This window comes from Chinchilla lanigera, unplaced genomic scaffold, assembly GCF_000276665.1.
Source record: "Chinchilla lanigera isolate Chin_1 unplaced genomic scaffold, ChiLan1.0 scaffold00035, whole genome shotgun sequence".
In the NCBI taxonomy this organism is placed as follows: Eukaryota; Metazoa; Chordata; class Mammalia; order Rodentia; family Chinchillidae; genus Chinchilla; species Chinchilla lanigera.
In genome coordinates, this window is record NW_004955436.1 from 10,382,632 (window position 1) to 10,406,138 (window position 23,507).

At 40.5% G+C, this 23,507-nt stretch overlaps 1 protein-coding gene across 4 annotated transcripts in view; it reads left to right on the forward strand.

Moving 5' to 3' along the window:
• The window catches only part of Lama2 (laminin, alpha 2), a 570,325-nt gene extending 552,855 nt beyond the window's left edge, over positions 1 to 17,470 (forward strand). For all 4 annotated transcript variants that reach the window (XM_005389182.2, XM_005389183.2, XM_005389185.2 and 1 more), the window contains 7 exons: positions 5,448 to 5,560; positions 5,852 to 6,041; positions 7,958 to 8,113; positions 9,554 to 9,707; positions 12,499 to 12,629; positions 15,309 to 15,531; positions 17,103 to 17,470. In XM_005389182.2, coding sequence (XP_005389239.1) covers positions 5,448 to 5,560; positions 5,852 to 6,041; positions 7,958 to 8,113; positions 9,554 to 9,707; positions 12,499 to 12,629; positions 15,309 to 15,531; positions 17,103 to 17,260 — 1,125 coding nt within the window. In that variant the 3' untranslated portion in view covers positions 17,261 to 17,470. The remainder of the gene's footprint in view (positions 1 to 5,447; positions 5,561 to 5,851; positions 6,042 to 7,957; positions 8,114 to 9,553; positions 9,708 to 12,498; positions 12,630 to 15,308; positions 15,532 to 17,102) is intronic.
• The last annotated feature ends 6,037 nt before the right edge of the window (positions 17,471 to 23,507 follow it).

Here is a 23,507-nt window from a genome sequence, read left to right on the forward strand (position 1 = left end):
ATTTCTTGTTTCTGTCTTTTTTTTTTGTAGGAAAATGAATCATCTTTTTAAAGGTTACTAAACATTAAAAGTTTAACGATTTACTTTATCACAAATATTTATTTTAAAGAGCTCAATAAATGCAAAGATGCATAAGATATTGTCATTACTAGCCAAAGAAGAAAAACAGACAGAGACAGAACTGACTTTTCTGCTACAATCTACCTGAATTTGCTATGGCAGGTGACTCAACCCATTGAAAAATAAGATAATAACATCTCCTTAATATGAGGGAATAAGTTACACCTTGTAAGCAAATGGCCTGGTAGGATACCTAGTTCTCGGGTAACACTCCTTTGCTCTTCTTTCGATGGGAACTAGTTAGTTTAACCTGCACACTTGTGGGGTAGGAGTCAGTGCTAGCCAAAAGGGGGTGCTGGGGAGTGTCCCATCTTTAAACCATTTCCAACTCCAACATGACATGAATACGAGGTCTGGTTATGTCCCTGAGTAGTCTCATGTTCAGAGGTGGAGCTTCTGGAAGGTGATTGGCTCATGAGGGCACTGGCTCCAGGGCATGGCATGGCAGAGGAAAGCCGTGCACCACGCAGGGGCCAGGATGCACAGAGAGGAGAAGTGGGGGACAAGAATGCACCCCCACAGATCACAACCGCAGTGACCCACCTCTTCTGAGAAGCCCCACTTTGAACATGCGACTTTTGGGGGCATTATAGATCCAAACCGTGACACATCTGAAGTTTCCTATCGTTATCAAGTCTTATCATTGTATCATTAGAAGTTAGATTTTTAAGAATTGCTTGCGAATTGAGGCTTATGAGGTAATTTCTTAGGTAGACACTGCCTGTCTGTGGGCCCCACTACTGTGCTAGCACTTCAGGCAGCCAGGGTCTCCTGAATGCCTTTGTTTTGCTTCTTTGTGTCCCTTGTCCCCAGCCTGCCAGCACCTTACACGACATGGGCTACATTCATTTTGTTCCAGGGGGCGGGCAGGGCTTCCTGAGAAAGCCCCGCCCTGAGACATGGACAAGTTGATCCTGTGGGTCACCTGAGTTCGAGCAGCACGGATTACAGCGCCCTGCACGCGTGTTGTCTCATTTGATGGTGGAGAAGCTCGTCATCTCTTTGTACTTCTCTCTCATTCTTAGCCCACTTAGATCTAGTTAAAAATAAAAACCCTATGTATTGTATCTGTAGCTATTTCTGATCTGGGATGACAGGAGAGGCAGGGCAATCATGACCTGGGTTTCCTGCGTTACAGAAACCCATCCACGTTTCAAAATAGGGCAAGTCCTCTGCAAGTGCACACAGTTTACACCAAATCCTCCTGCCACGCGTGGCCTGGGTGGATTTGTATACAGTGAGCTGGCCACAGTTTCTTACCTGAATCTTGTTGAAAAGTTGGTCTGTGAATCTTGTTGAAAGTTTAAACCGTGGAAATCAAGAAGAGTGATATGAGTGTCCATGAAGATAAAGGCTGATAAAGCCTCTTTGGAAATTGAGGGAAAAGAAGCAAACAGAGAAGGAAGAAGTAGAGCAAAAAAAGTGATTTTTTTCTAACAGCTTTAATGCTGCAATTCTGAAAGCCACGTACATCAATGCCAGAGGAGAAACTGATTGGATACTGATGTGTATTTAAAGGGAAAACACACATTCTTCATACTTCAAGGAACCTCTCTACAGGCATTAGTGTGTAAATATCATGCAAAATGCCCAAAACCTACCAAAAGAATTCATGTTAGCAGAGTGAACATAATCCAGTTCCTCGATGAACAGCTTTTCAAGGCATTAAAGTCACTGCTGCAAAAAGTACCTCTCACTTAGTATTCAGCCGAAACAAGACCATTACTTCAGATGTGATTTTTAGTCTACATTGTAGGGGAGTTATTGACTCATGAAAGAAAAACCAGTATGCAGTTTTTAAGGATTCTTCATTTGTACTTTCCAGAACAAAAATGGCAGCTTTGATAAATGTAATTTCAGTCCTATCTCAATCCAGGGGATGCTTACCAGAGAACTCTGCTACCCTGAATCTAATAACTTGTTTCTCAACGTCAGTCACCAACCAGCGTTTTAAAAATGACCACTGCATTATTCTAACCTAAAGTGAAACAAGACGAAAAGATTTTGGGGGCCTGGTTTTGAATCTTCTGTGCCACCTGGTCCCCTAACATGGCTTTGGGGAGCCTGGTTCCTTTCAGGATTTTCCCAAATCCATCCCTGCTCTGGACAGGCGCATTGCCACCTCAGGCTCCCCAGAAGTCGGGTCTGCCTGCGACTTGGCCGCCTGCCGAGCCCGGGCAATGCTTTCATCGCACACTTTTCCTCCTGTACTTGGTCGTGTTTTCAAGTGTCCCCACAAGGTGGCAGAATTGTAACGTGTTGAGATTGATGAGCCTCTACTGAGACTGATTTTTTTTTTTAATTGTTGTTTAAACACATTTCAGAGATGAGTGTTTCCGAAACAGCACCGGAAAAGCATCAAGTCCTCCAAGACAACCTTCAAGCTGACCTAGGCTGAGAAGAGGGTGATCATCATGCGATGACTTGTTCTTTAAAATTGCTCCCCGCCCCTCAGCCTCTTTGCTCAGCTTAGGTTTGCGTTGTCGTGAGAGTTGGAAGTGTCCTTGCGGACAAGATCGTTTCAGTCTGTGCAAAGCGGAGGCATGTTCTGATCCAGCTCACAGGTTCCCCTCTGGAATGATAGAAGGGAAGAGAAGCTGGAGCTGCAGGGGGAGCTGCTAGCTCCACCCTCCGACTGCAGGGCGTGAAGCAGGGGGAAGGAAGGGCAGCGCAGCGACAGCAGGCGAAGCTGTGGTTTGGCAGCCCTGCACCCCTTTTCATCTCAGTCTCCTCGGGTCGGTTCCCCCAGGGGAGCTGATCCTGCAAAGCACACGTGGTCCAGCCCAGTCTCCTTCTAACCAACCAAGACATCACTACACTAGAGGTTAGACCCTCACCTTCCCGTGGAAACCCAAAAGTAGCTACGTGTAAGACCCTCCCACTCCGGCGTTTCTCTGTCCTTTTCCAACTGCCCGTTTTATAAAGGAAGATGGTAGACCTTTTATTAAAGCAGCATCCATATTTATCCTCTTTGCAAATCTGAAAGCAAGCACCCATTTGGATGTCTTTAAAAATAAACAAATCTACCATAGCGATGTTTGACTTGGAGGTTATTAGAGGGAGCCGTTTGTTTCCGCTCTCTTCAACAGCACAGGCCAGTCTGAGTACTGCGCTCCTTGGCCTTAGCCGCTGCTCCTGCCTGCTTCTCAAATCAGCCCTTTGCAATACAAAGCACGATCCTCTAGGGGCGCTCTTCTCCCCGTTCAACGCAGCGTGCTGTGTAATGATTTATAAAAAGACCTGGATTCAGTCCCTGTCCATTTCTGGTCAGAGATTTTTCCTAAAATGACATAAGCAGGGTCTTTTCCATCTACTCTGTCTGAAAGCATGTGATAAAGAGCAGCTACTCAGCTCAGGAGAAATTTGGGAAGCACCTGTCCAGTATTCCAGCAGGCAAAGGTGCCCTGGATTTGGGCCATCATGCAACATGCCAAGACAGAAGTTCTCCAAAACGTACAGATGCCACCAGTAAAATACCTCGTCTTCACCGCTGTCACCTTGGTCTTTTAAAAGATCGCATTAGAACCCAACTTCATGCCGTTCATGGAGGAGCATTTTTATGAGAATTTGTGCATAGGAACAGAACAAGCGGCTACAATAGTAGCAATCTTAGGGACATAGCCTACTGGTGATTTTCTGATAGCCTATACATTATCTGTCCCTAATTCTTCACCATCCATTGACCTTTTCAGTTTCCCAGCTTTCAGAGCTGAGAGTTTAACAATGTCTTAGTGAAATTCTGCCCCTGTGGATGCATAACAGACAGGATTCTCTTAAAGCTTTCTGGGAAGGACTGCAAACCACACATGTGTGTTGAGAAGTGCTTCAGTACAGAAAATATCCCAAGAAGTTAACAAAGGATCCCGGTTCTCTTAACAGCATAATTGTTGAACAAGACATTCGGCCCCCAAGTCCTCTCCATTTTGGGTCTTTGAGGCAGGGTATTAAGAAAGGTGCTGTGTGGCATGAAAAACACTTTCTTGGCCTCTTCACTGGTTTTTGCATAGCTGTGTGAGTTTCCACCATAGTCTGCCATTTACAGCTGACCATCTCCTGGGAGACAGAAGGGAAATACTTCTGAGAAGACCAATTTCATGGCATTTCAAAACACTTCAAGCCCTTTACCTGCTGTGGCAGAGCATTGCAATTGACTAAGCTCGAGAGAAAAGAGAGCAAGGCTTTCCCTCAAGTGCAGATTTCCTGCTGTTGAGTCATCATGGAGAAACACTATTTGGGAAGAACCCAGGGCATCAAAAGCAGCTGTGGGCCATGTGGAACCTCTACTGAGTCAGTGCTCACTGGGACAGTGGCCCCTCCAGAGCTTTTGTGCATGGATCTTAAAAACAGATGTGTTGTTTTGAGTGTGCAGGTTATTGATTTACCCATGCATATGCTAAACGACTTCGCAAGCCTCCTGTATATTGAGCTGTCTTATAAAAATAGAGAACAGAAAAAGGAGTTGTGGCTTTGGTCATTTAAGGAGCCTTGATTATTGAGTTGTGCATAAAAGTTGCCAAATGTGGTCCAAGGAAGCAGGATTAGTTATGTTATTTAAAAAGCACAGTGGAGAATGAAAGGGCAGGGGCCTCTGATCAAAAATTACTAAGCATTTCAAAATGGTGACAGCAGAGCATTAAAGCAAGTGACTACACAGCCGTGTACCAGCTGCCCTCTTAAGCACCCTAGGAAGCTGATCTTTGAATAATAGCAGTGCAAATGGTGTATGGTAGGTTGCATTAAAAAATGTGCTAGGTTGCCTAGCAACTGGCTAAGGACCTGAAGGGGCTGACTTACAGGTTGAGATACACCATCTTGAAAGACTAAATTCATGGCCGCCTTCTAGTGGACCGATAATTTTCAAGGAAAAGTAATTGTGGGAGATGGAAATGGAAGGATAAGAAGGAACATGTTTTTCTGGTCTTAGAATCCAGGTGGCTAACTTGTCATTTTCCCTGTTCCGTTTTCTAGGACTAAAACTACAAGTGAAATAAATGTGAAGAAGAAATTGCAGTTTTCTCAGAAATCTAAATAATGCTTTTCCTTAGAGGATAGGGAAAATATGAATTAATCAATAAATTGTTGAGCATACTCATTTAGCAATTCAGGGGTATAATGCAAGAAAACTGATTCATATTCACTAAGCACTTAATAATAAGTACCTGCTATGTTATAGATTACGGAGATGAATAAGAGAGCTTTTATTTTTCAGGAATTTAAGATTATTCAAGGCATTAAGGTAATACATAAGGAACAATTAAATAGCAGCGTTACCTATTTATAGAACAGAATCCATAATGTCCTGTCCTTCTCCCCTTCATATTTTTCAGGGTCCTTGTGCTGCAGAATCACAACCAGCTCTTTTGATGGGGAGCAAGCAGTTTGGGCTTTCCAGAAACAGTCATGTTGCAATTGCATTCGATGACACCAAAGTTAAAAACCGGTAAGTATCATTCAAGGACACTGCACAAGAATGGGTAAGGGAAATACTGAGTATCATATTTAATCAAGTTTAAAGGACTGCATTTGTTAATTTGCAAAGTCAGGGTTTAATATGTATTTATTTTAATTCACAGAGTACAGTCGAGAATAGAATTTTATTTGTCTGGCCCTCAAGAGCCCAGTATAGGAAATCACCTCCTTCATAAGAATGCACCCATGACTTGACACCAGTCTGTCTTAGCATAAGAACTCTATCATTTTTCTCTTTTCCTTGTGTGCTTATATTTTGTAGCCTCACAATTGAGTTGGAAGTGCGAACTGAAGCAGAATCAGGCTTGCTTTTTTACATGGCCCGGATCAATCATGCTGACTTCGCTACTGTTCAGCTGAAAGAAGGACTGCCATACTTCCGCTATGACCTGGGGAGTGGGGACACCAGCACTATGATCCCCACCAAAATCAACGATGGCCAGTGGCACAAGGTAACAGTACCTGGGCCATTCTTAGCACCCTAAGGAGGGCTTCCAGTGGTAACCCCAGCCCTAATGTCTCCACTGTGGTGCTAGTGTAGACACTAATGCTACTGCTGCTGCTGCTGCTGTTGCTGCCGAAATGTGGCAGAGGCTGAAAATGCAGAGAGCACCATACATAACTGCTACAACCTTGGAAAATGTGATCAGACCTGGCTTGGTTTGTATTTGGTGTTTGCATGTACTACAGGGTTCTGTCATTGTCACACAGCTGTGCTTCCCAAATATCTGCCCACAAACTAGAGCTAGGCAGTGGAAGACATTTCCAGTGCTCCAAGTGAGCATGATGGCACTACAGAGTAGTTAATCACAAAGCTCTGGGTATTCAATTTATAGCAGTATTTATTCTGAGATTGTCTGTTCCTATATGTGGGCTGCTATTAGTCTCTCTTTAAGGAAGTAATATTTGGCAAAAGTAAAAGTTGGCAGGACCAAGGGGAGACCTAGCCCCTACCCTACTGGTTTGGACACCAAGAGTCTGGGAATCTCTGCAATATCATGTTTAAAAGGCTCCAATGTACCATTTCCTCCAACAGTCATTTGGAACAACTTTAAAACGTTGGCCTTACACCCAGAAACTGGCGATGTTACAGGCACAGAAGGCTCATTTGCCAGCTTCCCATCCTGTTTGGCATGACTGCAAATAGATAATATATTACCTGATTAAAGCAAAAACGGAAAATTTGCCTCTGCACCTGTTGTAGCCTATAAAGTAAAGTTTCCCTAGGTAGACCAATAAAATGTTTAATTTTCAGGGGATGATATTATTAGATGCTGGATTGGATGTACTAACCTACTTTGACTTGTTCTACCCTATAGAAACCAAAAGAGCTAAAAAAATACAATACACACTCCAAGTCAGCCCATGTATTACCTGGGAAATACGAAATGGAATCTTTATGTTTACTTGGGGGCTTATGATGAGCAAGGACTGATCCTAATGAAGGAACTCTCTCTCATGAAGCTCTATTCTCATCTCTGGCTAATGGGATAATAAATATGACACTTGAGCAAAGGACAGATCATCAGGCCACAGTGAGGCTGAGCTTAAGAAAGGGAACTTAAGTACAATAATTAGTCAAATTAAGGATGGCTTTTATTTTTGATGGTTTTTATAAATCACTTCCAAAACCAGAATAGACATGTGTAAAATGAGGTGTTAAATTACTCTCATGATGAGGCAGACCCCTTATTAAACTATCATCTGGGGCCAGTGTATCACAGGTCTCATGCTTCTTCTGCTAAATTAAGCCTTGAGGATTTTATGCTCAATCCCAACTGCACACTCCTCCTTTCCCTCTGTCCCTTATGGTAACCCACTCTACTGTCATAATTTCAGCATCAGTCAGGTTTCTGTCTTCCTCCCCGACTTGGTACTGATCAGCTGCAGTGGAAATATGAGTGTTCCCTTCCAAAAAGCTCTTTCTCCAGTTCTGCACAAGAAGGGCCAATTGGGCAGGAGGGGTGTGGCACAGCTGAAGTTGTGTCTGGAGCCCAGGCCATTCTCAATGAAATAAAACCATTCTTAAAAGTAGACAAGCAATCTGCAGTCTGCTTCATTCCTGGCAGATCCATCAGTCTGCAAATGTCCTTGAGGCATGTCTGTCTACTGAAACATATGGCAACCTCTAGAAGCAACTTCAATCTAAAACCTACCTCAGAAATGTTGTATTCTTTTGGAGGTGGTACTGCTGGAAAACACAGACTTTGAAAAACTGCATGAGCTGGGTTTACTTTCACTTGTATTATGGGCTTATCGCATCAATTATTACACTGTTCTTTGAGCTATCATAAAAGTTATGTCTTCCACTCTGCATATGTGAAATTTGTTCGAGGGTAGAATTAATGACTTCTCTTCATTTTTGCAGATTAAGATTTTGAGAAATAAGCAAGAGGGAATTCTTTATGTAGATGATGCTTCCAACAGAACCACCAGTCCCAAGAAAGCGGACATCCTGGATGTTGTGGGAATGCTGTACGTTGGTGGGTTGCCTATCAACTATACTACTCGAAGAATTGGTCCAGTAAGTGTCTCTTTTTACTCAGTGGCTAAATGTTTAGTTGAGTCATTTATTGGTGTATGTAGTTTTTAAATTGTTAGATCCAATGGGCTCAGGATCACTTTGGTAAGTGGGGAATCATCTTTTCTGAGAATGTGCAGAAAGTTTTCAAGGAAGATTTGACTACGAGAGATGATAGTAACTCTAGGTGTAGACCTTGGAGCCTTGCAGTGTTGGATCGGATATCTGCATAACTCTTCCCTGGCTGTGTTAACACTGAGAACATTACTTGCTTTTTCTTTAACAAAGTTCCCTCTTTTGCAAAATAGGCAATGGTAATATCAGAGTTGCTGTAAAGATTAAACAAAGTAATATATTAAAATAGCTTGGAAAGACATCAGATATGTAGAAAAAACTGGACGGGGATGAGGATGATAATTGCTGTTCCTGGTGTCATTTCAAGACTAGAGATTTGGCAGCATTTGAGAGAGGCAGTGTTTAAAGGACACTTACACAATTTCAGGTTCAGAATTTAAAGCCCTCACAGTTTTTTAAATCAATATTCACAAGATAATTATTTGTCAGACTACACGTCCTGATTTGCTTGGAAAGAGGTTATTTTGAAAAGTACAGGTAATTCTTGTTTTTAGAGTACTAGATACAAATATGGTACATTACATTTCTATTATCAAATTAGAGCACATGATAATGTAGATTTGTTCATCCATCAAAGACCACTTCGCATTAGAGGTATAATGCTTAGCTTTTAGTTTCTCTTATGAGTGATCCAAATTACCTTCCTTTCTTGGCTAGTGAATATGCTACCTGGATCTATAAAAAATGAGTCTCTGAAGTGACATTAGCCAAAGTGACTAACTTGAATTCCTAAAACCACATAAAACATAATGGAGCAGAGTATGATTGAATTATTTCTAAATTCCTTGAGCCCCACATGTTTTGTGTAGACTCTGAAGTTTTATGTGTATATGTGTGTTTGTGAGCCCACTGCTTTCATTAGATTTTCAAAAGAAAGAATCACTGAACCAGCCCTAATTACCTATCACATAGAAACTGCACATAACTTAGAACAAAATGTATGTATAGTAGGGTTAATAAATCATTAATAGAAACATGAAATGAGGAACTTAGGAGACTCATCAAAAATTATGGTGCCCAGCTGGAGTCCACATCTCTGTTCAACAAATCAGCACACTACGGACAATGTGCAGTACTTAGCGTATCAGATGATCAGGTTCTTGTCCACATGCATCCAACTCGAGAAGCACAACGTCGGATTTTTGGCACCCGTGCTGTGAAGCCCTGAACAGGCCCAGGCAGTTCTGAGGGATTTTCTAAGACAACTGGCCATGGTTCCATGCATAGAGCACCTTCGAGATGTTTAAGTTGCATAAAGACAAAGTTTAGCTAAAACTTTCCATCTGTTCCCACTGACCAAATATTTAGGTGACCTACAGCATTGACGGCTGCATAAGGAACCTGCGCATGGAAGAGGCCCCTGCTGACATTGAGCAGCCGACTTCCAGCTTCCATGTGGGGACGTGCTTTGTGAATGCTCAGAGAGGAACCTACTTTGATGGGACAGGTTTTGCCAAAGCAGGTGAGGCTCTTGCATCTCCTCCTGTTGAATATTACCTATGCATACATCCTAACCTCTTACCTATACCGAAATATAAAAATCTCAGAGTCCTAAGCTAGTATTCTCTGTTTAAATCAGAAATGAGCTCCTAGAAGTAATAAAATTGTCTCCTAAAATTCAAGTATTTTTGTTCTGATGATAAATGATAAAGTAAAAAGCTATTTGGAGAGTTTATTCCATTTCTTCACTAGAGCTCAATAACATCAAAACAAATGTAGCTCTGCAAGAAAGCTCATATGTTTATACTCTAATGTTTTTCTACTTTCCAGTTTTCCCTGGCTACCTTCCTGAGTATAAGATACCATTATGTTTTCTCCCTCCTCAGTTCCTTGTAAGGATCCATTTCATATCTCTCTCTCTCTCTCTCTCTCTCTCTCTCTCACACACACACACACACACACACACACACACACACATTGCCACACTGCATATGTACTGGTACCAATTTCTTTTTTTCTTTTTTTTTTTTTTTTCCTGGTACCAGGAATCAAACTTATGACCTTGCGTTTGCCAGGCAGGTGCTGTGCTGCTGAGCTAAACCCCCAGCCCCATCAATTTCTTATTGATGAATGATGACTTTCCTTGGCTTCCTTTAAGTATCCCCCATACCTCATTTCCAGTGTAGGTGATCACTGGTCATGCACATGCAGTTTAGAAAGAAAAATTCGAACTAACCTTGCTTAACAACAACAAAATCTGACATTAACAAACTTTAAGATAGAATATCCAATGGCATAATTTTCATAGATGTTTGTATTTTTTCTAGTGAACAACTAGAAAAAACTTAAAAAGCATATGTGGAAGTTATTATGGGAAACAGAGAGATAAATAAGATGGAGTGTCTTCCCTTAAAAATATATGGTCAAGACAGAAGGAGTGATACACATCTATAATGCCAGTTACTCAGGAGGCCAAGTCAAGAAGAGAGCAAGTTCAAGGCCAACTTCAGCAACATAACAGGACTCTGTCTCCAAATAAAATGAAAAGTGCTAGGGATGTAGTTCAGTGCTTCCAGCATTCAATCCCCAGTACAAGAGATGTTAGATGATAGATAGATAGATAGATAGATAGATAGATAGATAAGGATAGATGACAGATAGATGATAGATGATAGATAACATAGATGATAGATAGAAAGTAGATAAGAGATTCAATTTGCTCAGAAATTACAAGATAGCAGGTAAAATTATTAAAATCTAAAAATACAGGCAAGCAGTGTTATAGATATTTAGAAGAAAGATTAATTTTGGTTGTGAAATAGAGGAAGGTTTCATAAGATAATTGGTATTTGAGCAAAGACTTAGAAGACGACTGTAACCCTCATGTGGAAGGTTAGGATGACTCAGGGTCTGTGTGGGAAACCTCACTATGCAAAAGGAGAAGCTAGAAGAGCACAGGATATGCTCCATGCTTAAAACTGGAAGTTACATTGAACCCCAGATTTCACGTGCTGTGAAAGCCCAAAGACTTCCCCAAGACTTGTGCAGAGTCACTGACGGCTGGTGTTCTCTTCGTTGAAGTTGACAACCTGCTTCGGCCTCAGCTTCTGTAGCTATGGACTGATTTGCCACACTTCTGGTTTCTTTGGGTTTTGGATCAATTTTTCCCCAGTTTCCAACTATTTCTACCATCTTCTCAACACACCGAGTAGCACAACTCACTTCAAGCTTGGTGTTCAGAGATTGCTTCACTGGAAAATACACAACTTCAAGTTAACTGTTGACATCTTTGCTGTTAAAAGCTTTCCAGACACCCAGTCTTGGCAACTCTCATTGGCCTTTCCGTTCCTGTGTCCTCAGCTGAACTTCCTCACGTCATTCCTGTCTTCTCCTTCTCCCTCTCTCTTATTTTGCAAAACAGTTCAGCCTTTTCTACCCTTTACTTTAAAAATCTGCTCTACATTCACCTTTGCCCATCCAAACCCATCAAGATTCTCAGTAGAACAAAAAGTCTTTCACATAACAGGTACCACCCTTCACTGGAGGCAATTGCAGTTACACAGAACGTTTATTTCTTCCCTAAGAAACAGAAAACAAGAAGAATACTCCCACGAGTTCTTTCCTAATACTCCATATAGTTCGTGTGGTCTGGACTGATCTCAATAAGCCACTTTCTTCATGAAAGCAATATCCAAACCACTTGTAAAAGGTTAAATAAATCAGTGAATCAAATATGGAAAATTATGAAGAAAAGAATTAACTGGATGAATGAGAAAAATCCATTTGTGTCCCAAAATCTTCCCATCAAAATTTTATTTGCCATTTTTCTTTATTAATAAAATATTTAGAAGCCTTTGAACCACTTGGAGTGCCTTAATAAAATTTTATGAATAATCCTCGAAATGTTTTATGTCATCTAACAAAGAACTTTAAAATCATCTTACTTGGCTTTGAGGTTCTTTGAGTCAACCTCAGTGTGCATTCATTCATTCATTCTACGAATATCTGTGCAACCCACACTGTGCGCCAGATACTCTGATGAGTATAGGAGTAAAATGCTGAGCAAAGGTCCCTGCCCTCACAGAAATTATAGACTAGAAGGGCAAGCAACCAAGAAAATCGGCAACAGCTGCAATGTGTGTCACTGACACCAAGGTGGAACTGTATAGGCCTTTGGGTGTCTAGAAAATACAGCTTTCATCAGAATTGGTTACCATGAATTGAAATTTAATACAGCCACTGAGTCACACAGCTTGAAATTAATCATTGCTGCACCGTACTCTGTACATTTTTTTAAAATCTCCCTTTTACAGTTGGTGGATTCAAAGTGGGATTGGACCTTCTGGTGGAACTTGAATTCCGTACAACCAGAACCACGGGGGTTCTGCTGGGGATTAGCAGTCAGAAAATGGACGGGATGGGCCTCGAGATGGTTGATGGCCAGGTGAGTGTGGGCACCAGACAGCTCTAATTTCTTCGTGGTGGCGTTTTTCATGGGTAGACAAATGTGTTTTGAAGTCTTGCTTGTTTTGGTTAGGAAAAAAAGCTAAATTGTATCTTTCCATGCTTTTGGGCTTTCTCAATTTGCGTATATTTTCATCACAAGTGTTGTATGGGCCAGCACAAACTTGAAATGCATTACTCCTACAGCCAGACCCTTGTGTTAACTCATAACAGACTAAACTGTTTTAGATACACAGTTAAGCTGCTCCTTGTGAGCACACGGTCTCTGAAGCTGTTCATTCCAGAGAAAGAAAAGGAAGGGATTCAGATCCTGGAAAATCAGTGTGTCAGCAGTACTCTAGTTAAGAAATGATGTTTTTGAAGCTCCTTATCTTCAAAAGAAAAAACTGTCCTGAGTGAGCAATACTTGTTCTTTGAACTGACCTCTGTGTGTGTCTGGAAGGTGATTTATTTTATTGACAAATATGTTTTGCCTTCTGAATTATCTTTAAGAAAGCACACGGAGCATACACCATGCCTGGAACAAGGGAATGAAAGGTGCTGTCCCTGAGGTGACAGCCCTGAGGAGGTGTCCCAGGCCTTCCCGTGGATGTGCGTGTGGGGCTGGCATCTTTCACCAAAGATGTCACAAAAGACACAGCTCGTACTTTGTTCTGAGGGTTCAGTATGAACGTTGGAGTGTACTCTTGAGGGAAAGCACGGCTGCATTCATAGCAATAATGAATAGTATTAGCTGTACAGGTACCTGGAATAACTGCGCTATCACTGTTAGACCCATGACAGCCCAATTTAATACTTTTTAGAGTGCTGTTTTATGATGAGTCAAATAGGAGTGTTTTACCAGATGTTAAGTTCTATGGCAGGGAGTAGGGAAGTACGCATGCAAAGCAAAGAAATGAATAACAAGCTGTGAGAATGGCATTAACTTTTACATTTATGAAATTTCTCATTCTTGATCACCAGTAAGCAGTATGAGACAAAAAGTTAGTCTGTCTCTGCTACTGGGTTGAGCATCTCAGAAGTCAAGGTGGCCTGCTAGCACATAGCCTCTCAATGCTTATTTAAAAGTATGAAAATTTTTTTAAAGCAAATGTATAAAAGCGTTTTTGTTTGCAATGGATAATCTAGTTCCACATACATTTTTACTCCCGGCCTTCCCATGAGCAGCGACCTGCAGTGAAATGACCTGCTTACAAATACTTTGTACCTCAGACACCAGGCAAAGCAGGAGAGCTCACAAGTTTCCTTTTTGGCAATTAAATAGGAATTACAGCCAGGCATAGTGGCACACTCCTGTAATCCTAGCACTGGGGAGGCTGAGGCAGGAGGATCGTTGCAAGTTCGAGGCCAGACTGGGCTACAAAGTGAGCCCAAGGCCAGCCTGAACTGCAGAGTGAGCCCTGTCTCAAAAAGACAAAAATATAAATAGGAATTACACTCCAGCTCTGTTCCCGTTTCCACCCTTTGGGTGCTGTTGCCTCCCAGGAAGAAAACTTACACAGGGACCTAAAATACGCTTCCCTCGCTCCTCCTCCCATCAGCCTTCACAATGTCCTCAAGGACAATGTAGAAAAATCACTCCAGGACTTTATGGGATGAGGGGAGAGAACAATAAGCAACATTTACTAGTTTTCTCAAATTTTCAGTACACCTTTTCAAGTAAGCTTCCCTTCTTCACCTACTTACCTCCATAGTTGTTATGAACATGTCACTCTGTCCTGCGGTTCCTCACCAAGCCTCTTCCACATGCAAAGTCCTGCCATGAACTCCACTCCGCATACTACACGCTTCCCTAATATTTACATCACTGTGTGTGGAAACGACTAGAAGTGCAAATAAATAATTGAAATGTTTATAAAATATACATATTTATTTGCACTGCTAGTCCTTATTAGAAACCCTATTTTTTTTTTACCTTGTCAAATGTGTTGCCAAATTGACTAATGTTTTTAATATTTGAGTGTTTCTTTTCTTCATCAACTTCAAAAGAATTCTCATACCTCAAATTGCAGGAGGCTTTCCATATTACTGAAAACAGACTTTTCTAATTTACAGGAGGACTTCTATTCAGAGTTCTTCATTGTTAGGCATTTAACTGGCCTCTGGCTTGGGTCTTTGGCACTTGTGACATGAAACATGCCCAAAACAGTAATTTATGTAACTCACAATCTTGGCATAAAATGGAATCTAGTAAGAAAAACAAAACACAAGTAAAACATCAACATTTTAAATTTTAAAAATTCCTTAGCATTTATAACCCAAACTAATGAATCACTTTAAATAACATCTTTTTGAAGTTTTATAAGATTCCCTGAGAGCTCTCCCACTCTACAAAGATAGGTGGTGGAATTTTGCTGTGTGTATTAGCGTCGTTTCTTTTTGTTGCCTAACCTGAGATAGTTTTGAAAGCAGAACCAGCTTTACACGCCTTGCATATTAATACAAACAATGGCTAAAAACAAAGGACATAATTTGTGACTTTCAGTGATTACATTTAAATTTTAATTTATGTCATTTTCTTTTTAAAAAATTCATATGCCTTAGTTACATTCACTTCAAATGACTCTTTGCCCGGTGACCTGGTAATTTTTATTATGTGAACCATCATGACAATCCTCTAATGAAACCATCTGTGCCTGTGCAATTTCCTCCTCTCCAGCTTATGTTTCATGTGGACAATGGCGCCGGTCGTTTCACTGCTGTCTACGATGCTGGGATCCCAGGGCATTTGTGTGACGGGCAGTGGCATAAAGTCACTGCGAACAAGATCAAACACCGCCTTGAGCTCACTGTCGATGGGAACCAGGTGGAGGCCCAGAGCCCTAACCCAGCATCTACATCAGCTGATACCAATGACCCTGTGTTCGTTGGAGGTTTCCCAGGCAAGTGTTGGCTTCTCCAACATGAAGTTCATCGCTGGTTATGTTTGTGATTTTGAAGCATTTATATTTATATAAACATGTCCAAGAATGTGTGCTCATATGTACACGCCCCCTAACTTTAGAATCTCCTCTCCTAAATAACATTTTGCCTAAAATTTCCCAGTCTGTGAAATGAGTGAACTACTTATACAAACCACATGGGACTGAACTTTTTATGCTAGCCTGCAAGGCCTTGTCCAGGGGAAGGAGAAGGCTAGAGGAAATGAATGTGGCTTATATAAGATATGAGGCATTAAACAGCCGTTGAGGCCAGAGTTGGTGTTCGTTCTGATTTTTTAAAATGAATATACCAGAGGGATCATAAAGTATTGTGGAACTTATTTCCTCCAGTTCTGGAAATCATTGGGTTAAATGTAGCTAATTTCCTCCTTAGGTTAATAAAGACTTTATGTTACAAAAACCCAAGCAATAAAGCTGTATTCAAAATCCTTCTCTCACACATATGTATCACATACAAACCAGACAGTTACCAGAAGCACCAGACTGTCCACTGGAGAAGAAACAAGTCCAGTACTTGTTAATAAGTACTGCCGCCCACAGACGATGGGCCTGGTCTTTCATCATTTTGGCAAGAGGAAATTTTGTCTCTATTATTTATTTATTTATTGAGACAGAGTCTCACTATGCAGTTCAGGCTGGCCTTGAGCTCACTTAACTCACAGTGATCCTCCTGCCTCAGCCTTCCAGCACTTCAGCCTTCCAAGTGCTGGGATTACAGGTGTGTGCCACCTTGCCCGGCTTTTGCCTATGTATGCAGGGCTGTGCTGCTTAACAAAACAAGTACCATCGGAAGGACTCAGGAGTGGTTGACAGAGGGACAGACAGAGAAGTAATGAGGGCAGTGGAGACAGCCAGTGTCCAAAGTTGCTTGTAGATTTCAAAAAGTCTTCCTTCTTCAATCAGGATAAACCTCTTTGATATTGTGAAGGAGACAGTGTACTTACCCATGCAAGATATATGGAATGAGATCCCGGTTAGCACCTCCTGGGCCCACGGACAGATGGCTCTCCTTCATAAAAGCAAGGAAATTTTATGTGCGCTTCCAACCAATCTAGCATTTTGGGATTTATTTTTTCACTATAAGAAAGTGATAAAGCCACTTTAAAAACCCACATCCTAATTCAACATCTGAAGCATTTGATCAGTAGCCTTGTTGCATTAAATATAATTTTAAACTTTTTAGTCATAGTTTTAAATATGTTCATTCCCAACTAAATTATATGTTTGTTCTTACAATTCATCATTCCAGGGGTTTTCACTTTTCATAATAACTATTAAAAATTTGATGTTTTGCTACAAATCTGTTAGTAAAGCTCAAAGCAATATCACTAACTTCATATAAGACAGTGTTCCAATTTAATCTCAAGCTAACAGCTGGCTATGAAAAGCACTCTTAACGCATTATACAGCAGCATTTCAAGACCAAGGCCTCCGGGGCTGAGGTGTAGCTTGGTGGTAGAACACTTGCCTGGCATGCAGGAAGCCCTGATATTCTCCCTTTATCTTTTCAGATGACCTCAACCAGTTTGGCCTGACCACCAACGTCAGATTCCGAGGCTGCATCCGATCCCTGAGGCTCACCAAAGGCACGGGCAAACCACTGGAAATTAACTTTGCCAAGGCCCTGGAACTGAAGGGTGTTCAACCCGTATCATGCCCAGCCAACTAACCAAAATAAGTTTAATCCCAAAAGGGTCCATGAAAACAAGTCTGTCAGGTAGAACAAATATACTTTACCTATGTATATTAATAAAAGTAATTGGTGAACATAAGTAGAGCTCTTTCTATATTCAGGCAGTGTTAATTCAAATCCCCACTGGCTTCTAATTCAGCTTCTCTCCCCAGTTTATGAATATTAAACCAATTATTTCATTCTAAACAATTGCTTGTTTTGTGTGATTTTAAGGATTAATAATTATAAATTATCAAATTTTGCAGTGTGCTATGGAATCATATCATGAAAAAGAGCTCAGATATAATATGTGAAGGAGACTGTTTCAAACTTGCTCCTTCTAATATTTTTATCATTCTTTTCCACGAATATTGGCTTTGGTTTTCTGTCCGAGCCACTGAAATCAAGTGGATTTGGCGTATGTGAGTGGGAGGAAATCGCCCTATGTTTGTAAAAGCATTAGCAAATCATTTCCTTGATCCAAGTTCATTATTTCAGAGTTTAACTATCCATATGTGAGAATACTATTTTATGCTGAAGGTAGATATAGATCAGATTCAGGGCAGAGAGCTTGATTACTAGATTTTCTTGTTTGATAATGATTTATAGGCTTTGGGGAGATTCTAGAACCAAGCTGCAGAATGACAATTGAGCACACATTTGATACTACAGTATCAGGCTTTGGATCTGGCTGAAATGTCTGTTTATTTACCAGGACCAAGTCCACCAGAAATGTCACAGGTGCACTTCACCAAGTCTTCCTGAGTTCTAATTTGGTCTGTCAAATTCATATCCTAAAATTTTGCTGTTTTGTTTGTCTTTTATTTGTTATTTCAGTCATTGCCAGAACAGTGTACGGCCTAGATTTTATTCATCAACTTAAGAATGAAACATTTCATTTGCCATCTTCAAAAGAAATGATCATAGTCTAGCACTTCAGAACATTTCAAAGGACAGTCAACATCCCTCACTATGGAAATTTGAATGAAAGGGGAATAATCTTCTCACTCAGTGATCTCCACTGGGGGGAGGGTGGTGCGAGTTCCCGTCTGGGTGCTGGCGAACTCACTCTTGGTGTTTCGGTGTTGGCCAGTCCGTCGACACAGTTTGCCCACACAGTTCCATTCTAGACCCAGCAGTTCTCATCACTGGCTCAAGATTTTCAGAAAATTGCTGAGAAATTAAAAAAAAAAACAGAACAAAACTTTGTTCCTGGTGTAGCAATTCTAATTTGTAGCCTGGATATGAGGCGTATTGAACCTTCCTAAGTAATTCTGATGTGGTGCTATCAAAGATGAGAACCGCTATTTTAAAGAGAAAAATCGTCCACTTGATGAAAAGTTTTTATAGTCATCTGAGAATCCTACCGTTGGCTCTATCTTGGCCATTTCCACACATATAAAAAATATGGAATCTAGTGAGTCTTTTAATCAACCTTTGACCAATAAAACTGCAGGAAAACCAATGTGTTTTGCAAGGAAAATCATTACTTCTGCAATGAACTCTAACATGAGTTTAGGGATTTACTCTAAACATGGAGTGGGGTAAACAAAATTAAAAAGCTAACACCTTTCTTTCTTCAATCCTGCATTGAAAGATAGATAAATTCGAAGCAAAGGTACTTAATTTATATGTGTATCAGAGACAATGCCCACTGACATCAATTTGTAGATAAATGCCTTGGAATGGGACGATTGGAAGCAGACCACTTAGACCAGTAAATACAGTGATACTTCACTCCAGTCAGACTTGTCTGCTTAAAATAACCTCTAAATCCAGTTGTCACCCCAGACCCGTTAAACTACAATCTACTAAAATTCCTGGCATTGGCATTTTCTAAAGATCTCCATGTGTGACTAAGTCTGAAAACTTCTGGGGTCCCTTCACCTCCAGAAGTTAATGAGAAAGGACGGGAAGGAACTGTGGGACATTTGATAGAGCCAGCAGAGTCCCACATAAGTTTTGCAGTGTGATCCCAAGAAAGTTGCACTTGGACCCAAGGAGAATTGACTGGCTATCCGGTTGGGGCTAAACCAGCATGTACGAACCCATCCTCCAGAGTCATCTGTGAGGTGGCAGGAACAAAGCTTGTCTAAACTTTAAAATAAGAAATATAGAAATTTTACCAAAAGGAAGTTTCTTTGGAATATTTTAAATTAATTTCCTACCTCTAAAATCAAATTAATTTTATCCCAAACAAGGTACAAGTTTTCCTCCCCCAACCTTTATCTTCTCAATGATTTCCTCCCCTCCTGCCACCCACAGCAAAACGCAGAACCCTTTCCATTTATTTTCCAAACACCCACTCCTACCAGGTTGTCAGCCTTCTTCTTTAAACAGGTGCTTGGCACTTGGGAAGGAAAACATTTGTGAGGGGACTTTTATTAAAGTTGCCATGGTGAACACCACTGAAGAAGAAAATAAAGGAAAGCAGATTTCAGCACCAAAATCACCAGAACACTGACAGGCACTCAAAGCTTCAATTAGCAGTTTTTTAAAATTATAACTGTTTCCTCCTACTTGGAGTTTGGCTATTATCCCCAACTACAAAGCCTTTCTAGATCTTTTGCTTAACAAAGTAAAGACTACTTTGACAAATGAAAATGCTCTTGATTTTTTTTGTGCATTATTTACTGAATTATTCTATGTATAAAATTGAAAAATATGATTAACACCATAGTCAGTTTGTACAAGTACAGAGTAGAGCCTTTCTTACCATGATAGACAACTGAGTTAGATAGAAATAATGATACAGTCAGGGAGGGACTGGGCTCCTAAGGAAGTCAGCAGAAAAAAACAAAGACATCAGAATCGTAGCCAGAGGTGCATGTGAATAAGGCCAGACTTCAAGGTAAAGATGCAATGGCCAGGCCTACATGTCTCTCCCTAAGAGATAAACAATAATTTGAGATTATATTATATGAGCACCACCTAGTCCAGTTAGCTCAGATAGGCATCAGTTGCCCGGGTGGGTGACCAGAACATCTGGACCCATCCCTTCCTTAAAATGTTTTTGTTTTATTTTTATTTTATATTAGTTTTAGAGATAAAAGAACCAAAACATATCAGAAAACACAGAGACATAAACAAAGCAACATAAAAACAATATAAACAATAAGAATTTCAGACAAGGTGAAAAGAAATTAGCAATGTTTCTGTTTTAGAAGTCATAGATAGAGATGTATGTAGCAATATACCCTTGCACATGCCAAGCTTCCCTATTGGATCAAAATTAGCTAAGCAGCTCTACTTATAATCCTATAGGTTGACTGTAGTTTCAATTCTATAGGTTGACCCACGTTGAATCCACACTGTGCCTTGGCTGTATGAATTACCCCTGACAAAAAGCATCTGTGGCCACCCACTTTTGGGACCCCTCCTGTCTTTCAGGAGCTATCTCTCAATAAACTTTTCCTACTCGTAAGCTCCATTGTTCCTTGGAGTTTATTCTTCAGTTTTGGGGGACATGAACTCTGCACACCTGACATCTAGCAAGTTGGAAGCTAAATTTCTCCTATATCATGACTGCGTCTTCAGAAGACTATGACTAACTGCCATTGCAACTTTCTTGCCTCGTTTTTGAATGTGTTTTTAGGCTGTGGTCAAGAAAGATGCAGACATAAGCACTTTCCTCATCTGCTTGACTGAGATCAAAACACAGAGGAAAGGATACCTACAGGAGAGGGCTGTCCTGTCTGGGCCCTGAAGTCCAACCTTATTCTGAAATCTAGATGTGCCAGGTGGTGGCTCAGACTCACTCTTTAGCATCTGCACCAGTTTCCTGGGTGAACATGACACTTGTGACAGGGGATGCTATGAGAGGACCATGTTCTCAGAAACTCATATATTGAAGTCCTCATTGCCAGGACCTCAGAAGGTGGCTGTTGGAGACAGGGCCTTCAAAGAAGTGATGACAACAGAATGAGGTCATGTGATTGGGTCCTTCTCCAACGTAACCTGTGTCCTTACAAGGAAAGGAAATGAGGACCCAGGCATAGAGAGAAAACCATCTGAAGACCCAGAGAGAAGGTGCCCATTGACAAGCCAAGGAGAGGAGGCTCCAGATGAAATCAACCAGCCGACATCTTGACCTTGTGCTCCAGAATTATATGAAAATAAACTTCTGTTGTAGACCTCAGTTGGTTTATGGTGTTTTATTATGACAGTTTTAGGAAAACCAACAATATTTCTAAATGAATAAATATTTTTTAACTGCTTTAAACCTAAAGCTTCAATGCATGTCAGGTTCTCTGGATGTGGATGTGCAGATCAGAGTCTTTTGACAGTGACTGTTTTCACTTAGGAAGTGATTAGAAAAAGTCTGAGAGTTTAAAAATAGCAAACGTATACTCACAAAATATTTCAATCAAGGCTGTTCCTTTAAATGTTATCGAGATTTTAGAAATAGGTAAGTCGAATTATAAATTTTTAAAAAATAATGTTCCACACAGGAACACCACTTCCTGAATTCTAGAGTAGGACAGAATGACCTGAGAACTGGCTCATTCACGCCTTCACTCTTGGACTCATCCAAGTCCTGCTTTGTCTCCCTGGAGCTCCACGTGTGCACAGGAAAACCCGTAGCGAAGAGGGACCTGGAAGAGTGGCGGTGACGAGAATTTAAATATAGATGTGTTTGAAAGTAGATTGGAGTTTTCTGGAAGATTAACTTTGAAGTATGAGAAAATAAGGTCCCCATAACTTCTACTCATCTGAGAAGATAGAAAAGGCATCCTAGGAGCCTAGGGGAGTAAGTAGTGTACGCTTTTGTAGAAGAGAAAACTCAGGATTAAGTTTTAGACATGTTGAATTTAAACTATCCATTAGGTATTAAGTGCATTGCAGCATAGGCAGTTGGAATTCAGGAAGGAGATTTGAACTGTACGTGCAAATATGGACATGGTCAGAAGCTTGTTACTATACATGCTGCAGAACTTAGCGAGATTACTAATGGCTCTAACACATTCCTGTGTATTAAGAGCAGAGTTGTCAGAAAGTTAGTCACAACCTGAAAATGGACACAAGCACTGTCTAGATGTTCTTTCCGGGTAGCACTGGGTTTGACGCAGTATTGCCTGGGCTATTTCACAACTCTAGGAGCAAAAGGGAATGTATAGATTTTAGTCTAAGAGACATAAATAAGTCTGTCTGGTGGAACAGAAAACTCCAAAGCTAATGAGTTTTGTCTAAACTACAGTCTTCACCTAATATTTCTTAATGAAATTAAACACGTCCACATGTAAAACTTCTCAAATTTTTAGACCTGTTTCAATGTATTTTTGTTTCCCTTATTAGTAAGTGAGTTAAATAAAATCTTTGACATATGTATGCATTACATTTGTCTGAGAGCCCTGCATTTTTAAGCTTTAAAAACTATACTTTCATGGAGGACAAAGTAAAAAGGAACAATCAGCTGAATTTACCCAGGTTAATTAATTCAAAACTAAACATGAGTTCACACAATTTTTTAAATTTATGATTGAATATTCTCAACTCCGTAAATCTGTGGTTCCACTTCTGCATTTCTTCTGAAGTAAATATTCTTTAGGACATTAGTGAAAAAAGGAAAAGAAAGTTACTTTAATGTTAGGAGAAAGCTAAGGGAAAAAATCATGGCTTTTTATTTCATTTTGTGGCAATTACTCTTTCTTGCTAGATCAGTTTCAGCTTTTACACACACACACACACACACACACACACACACACTCACGAGTCTGCAGTTTAGGAGTGTGGGAGCCAGAATAGATTACTTGTAGTCAAATGCACTTTACAGAAGTGCGGTCCACAATACACAGTGACAAACACATGGAGACAATTTTTAATCATCTTGTTACCTTTGAATTACGTAAGACAAAAACAATGATTTTAAGTTAAAAAAATTAAATAAGCACTTTACTTAAGCTCAGTTAATATAATTCATGTATATAATATTTTAATAATTGCATGATCTCACACATAACTGAAATAAAGTTATTGAGTGTTAACAATCACAAAAGAAATATCTGAACAGACTTTCCCCACATTTGGAGAGCAGGTTTTGAATTGACTGGCTTAAAATGCAGTATTCTGTGCTGCACTCATAGAATTCATCTGGGAGCCCAGTGGGCACCTCAGGGAGCTGGGCACTCTTCCCCGAAACAGAAGTGTTAGCATCGGAGACTGTCAACAGCTATGGAGAAAGACGCACCATACGTATGAAGACACAGTTTACAGGGAAAAACACAGTGTTGAGGATGAGCTCTGA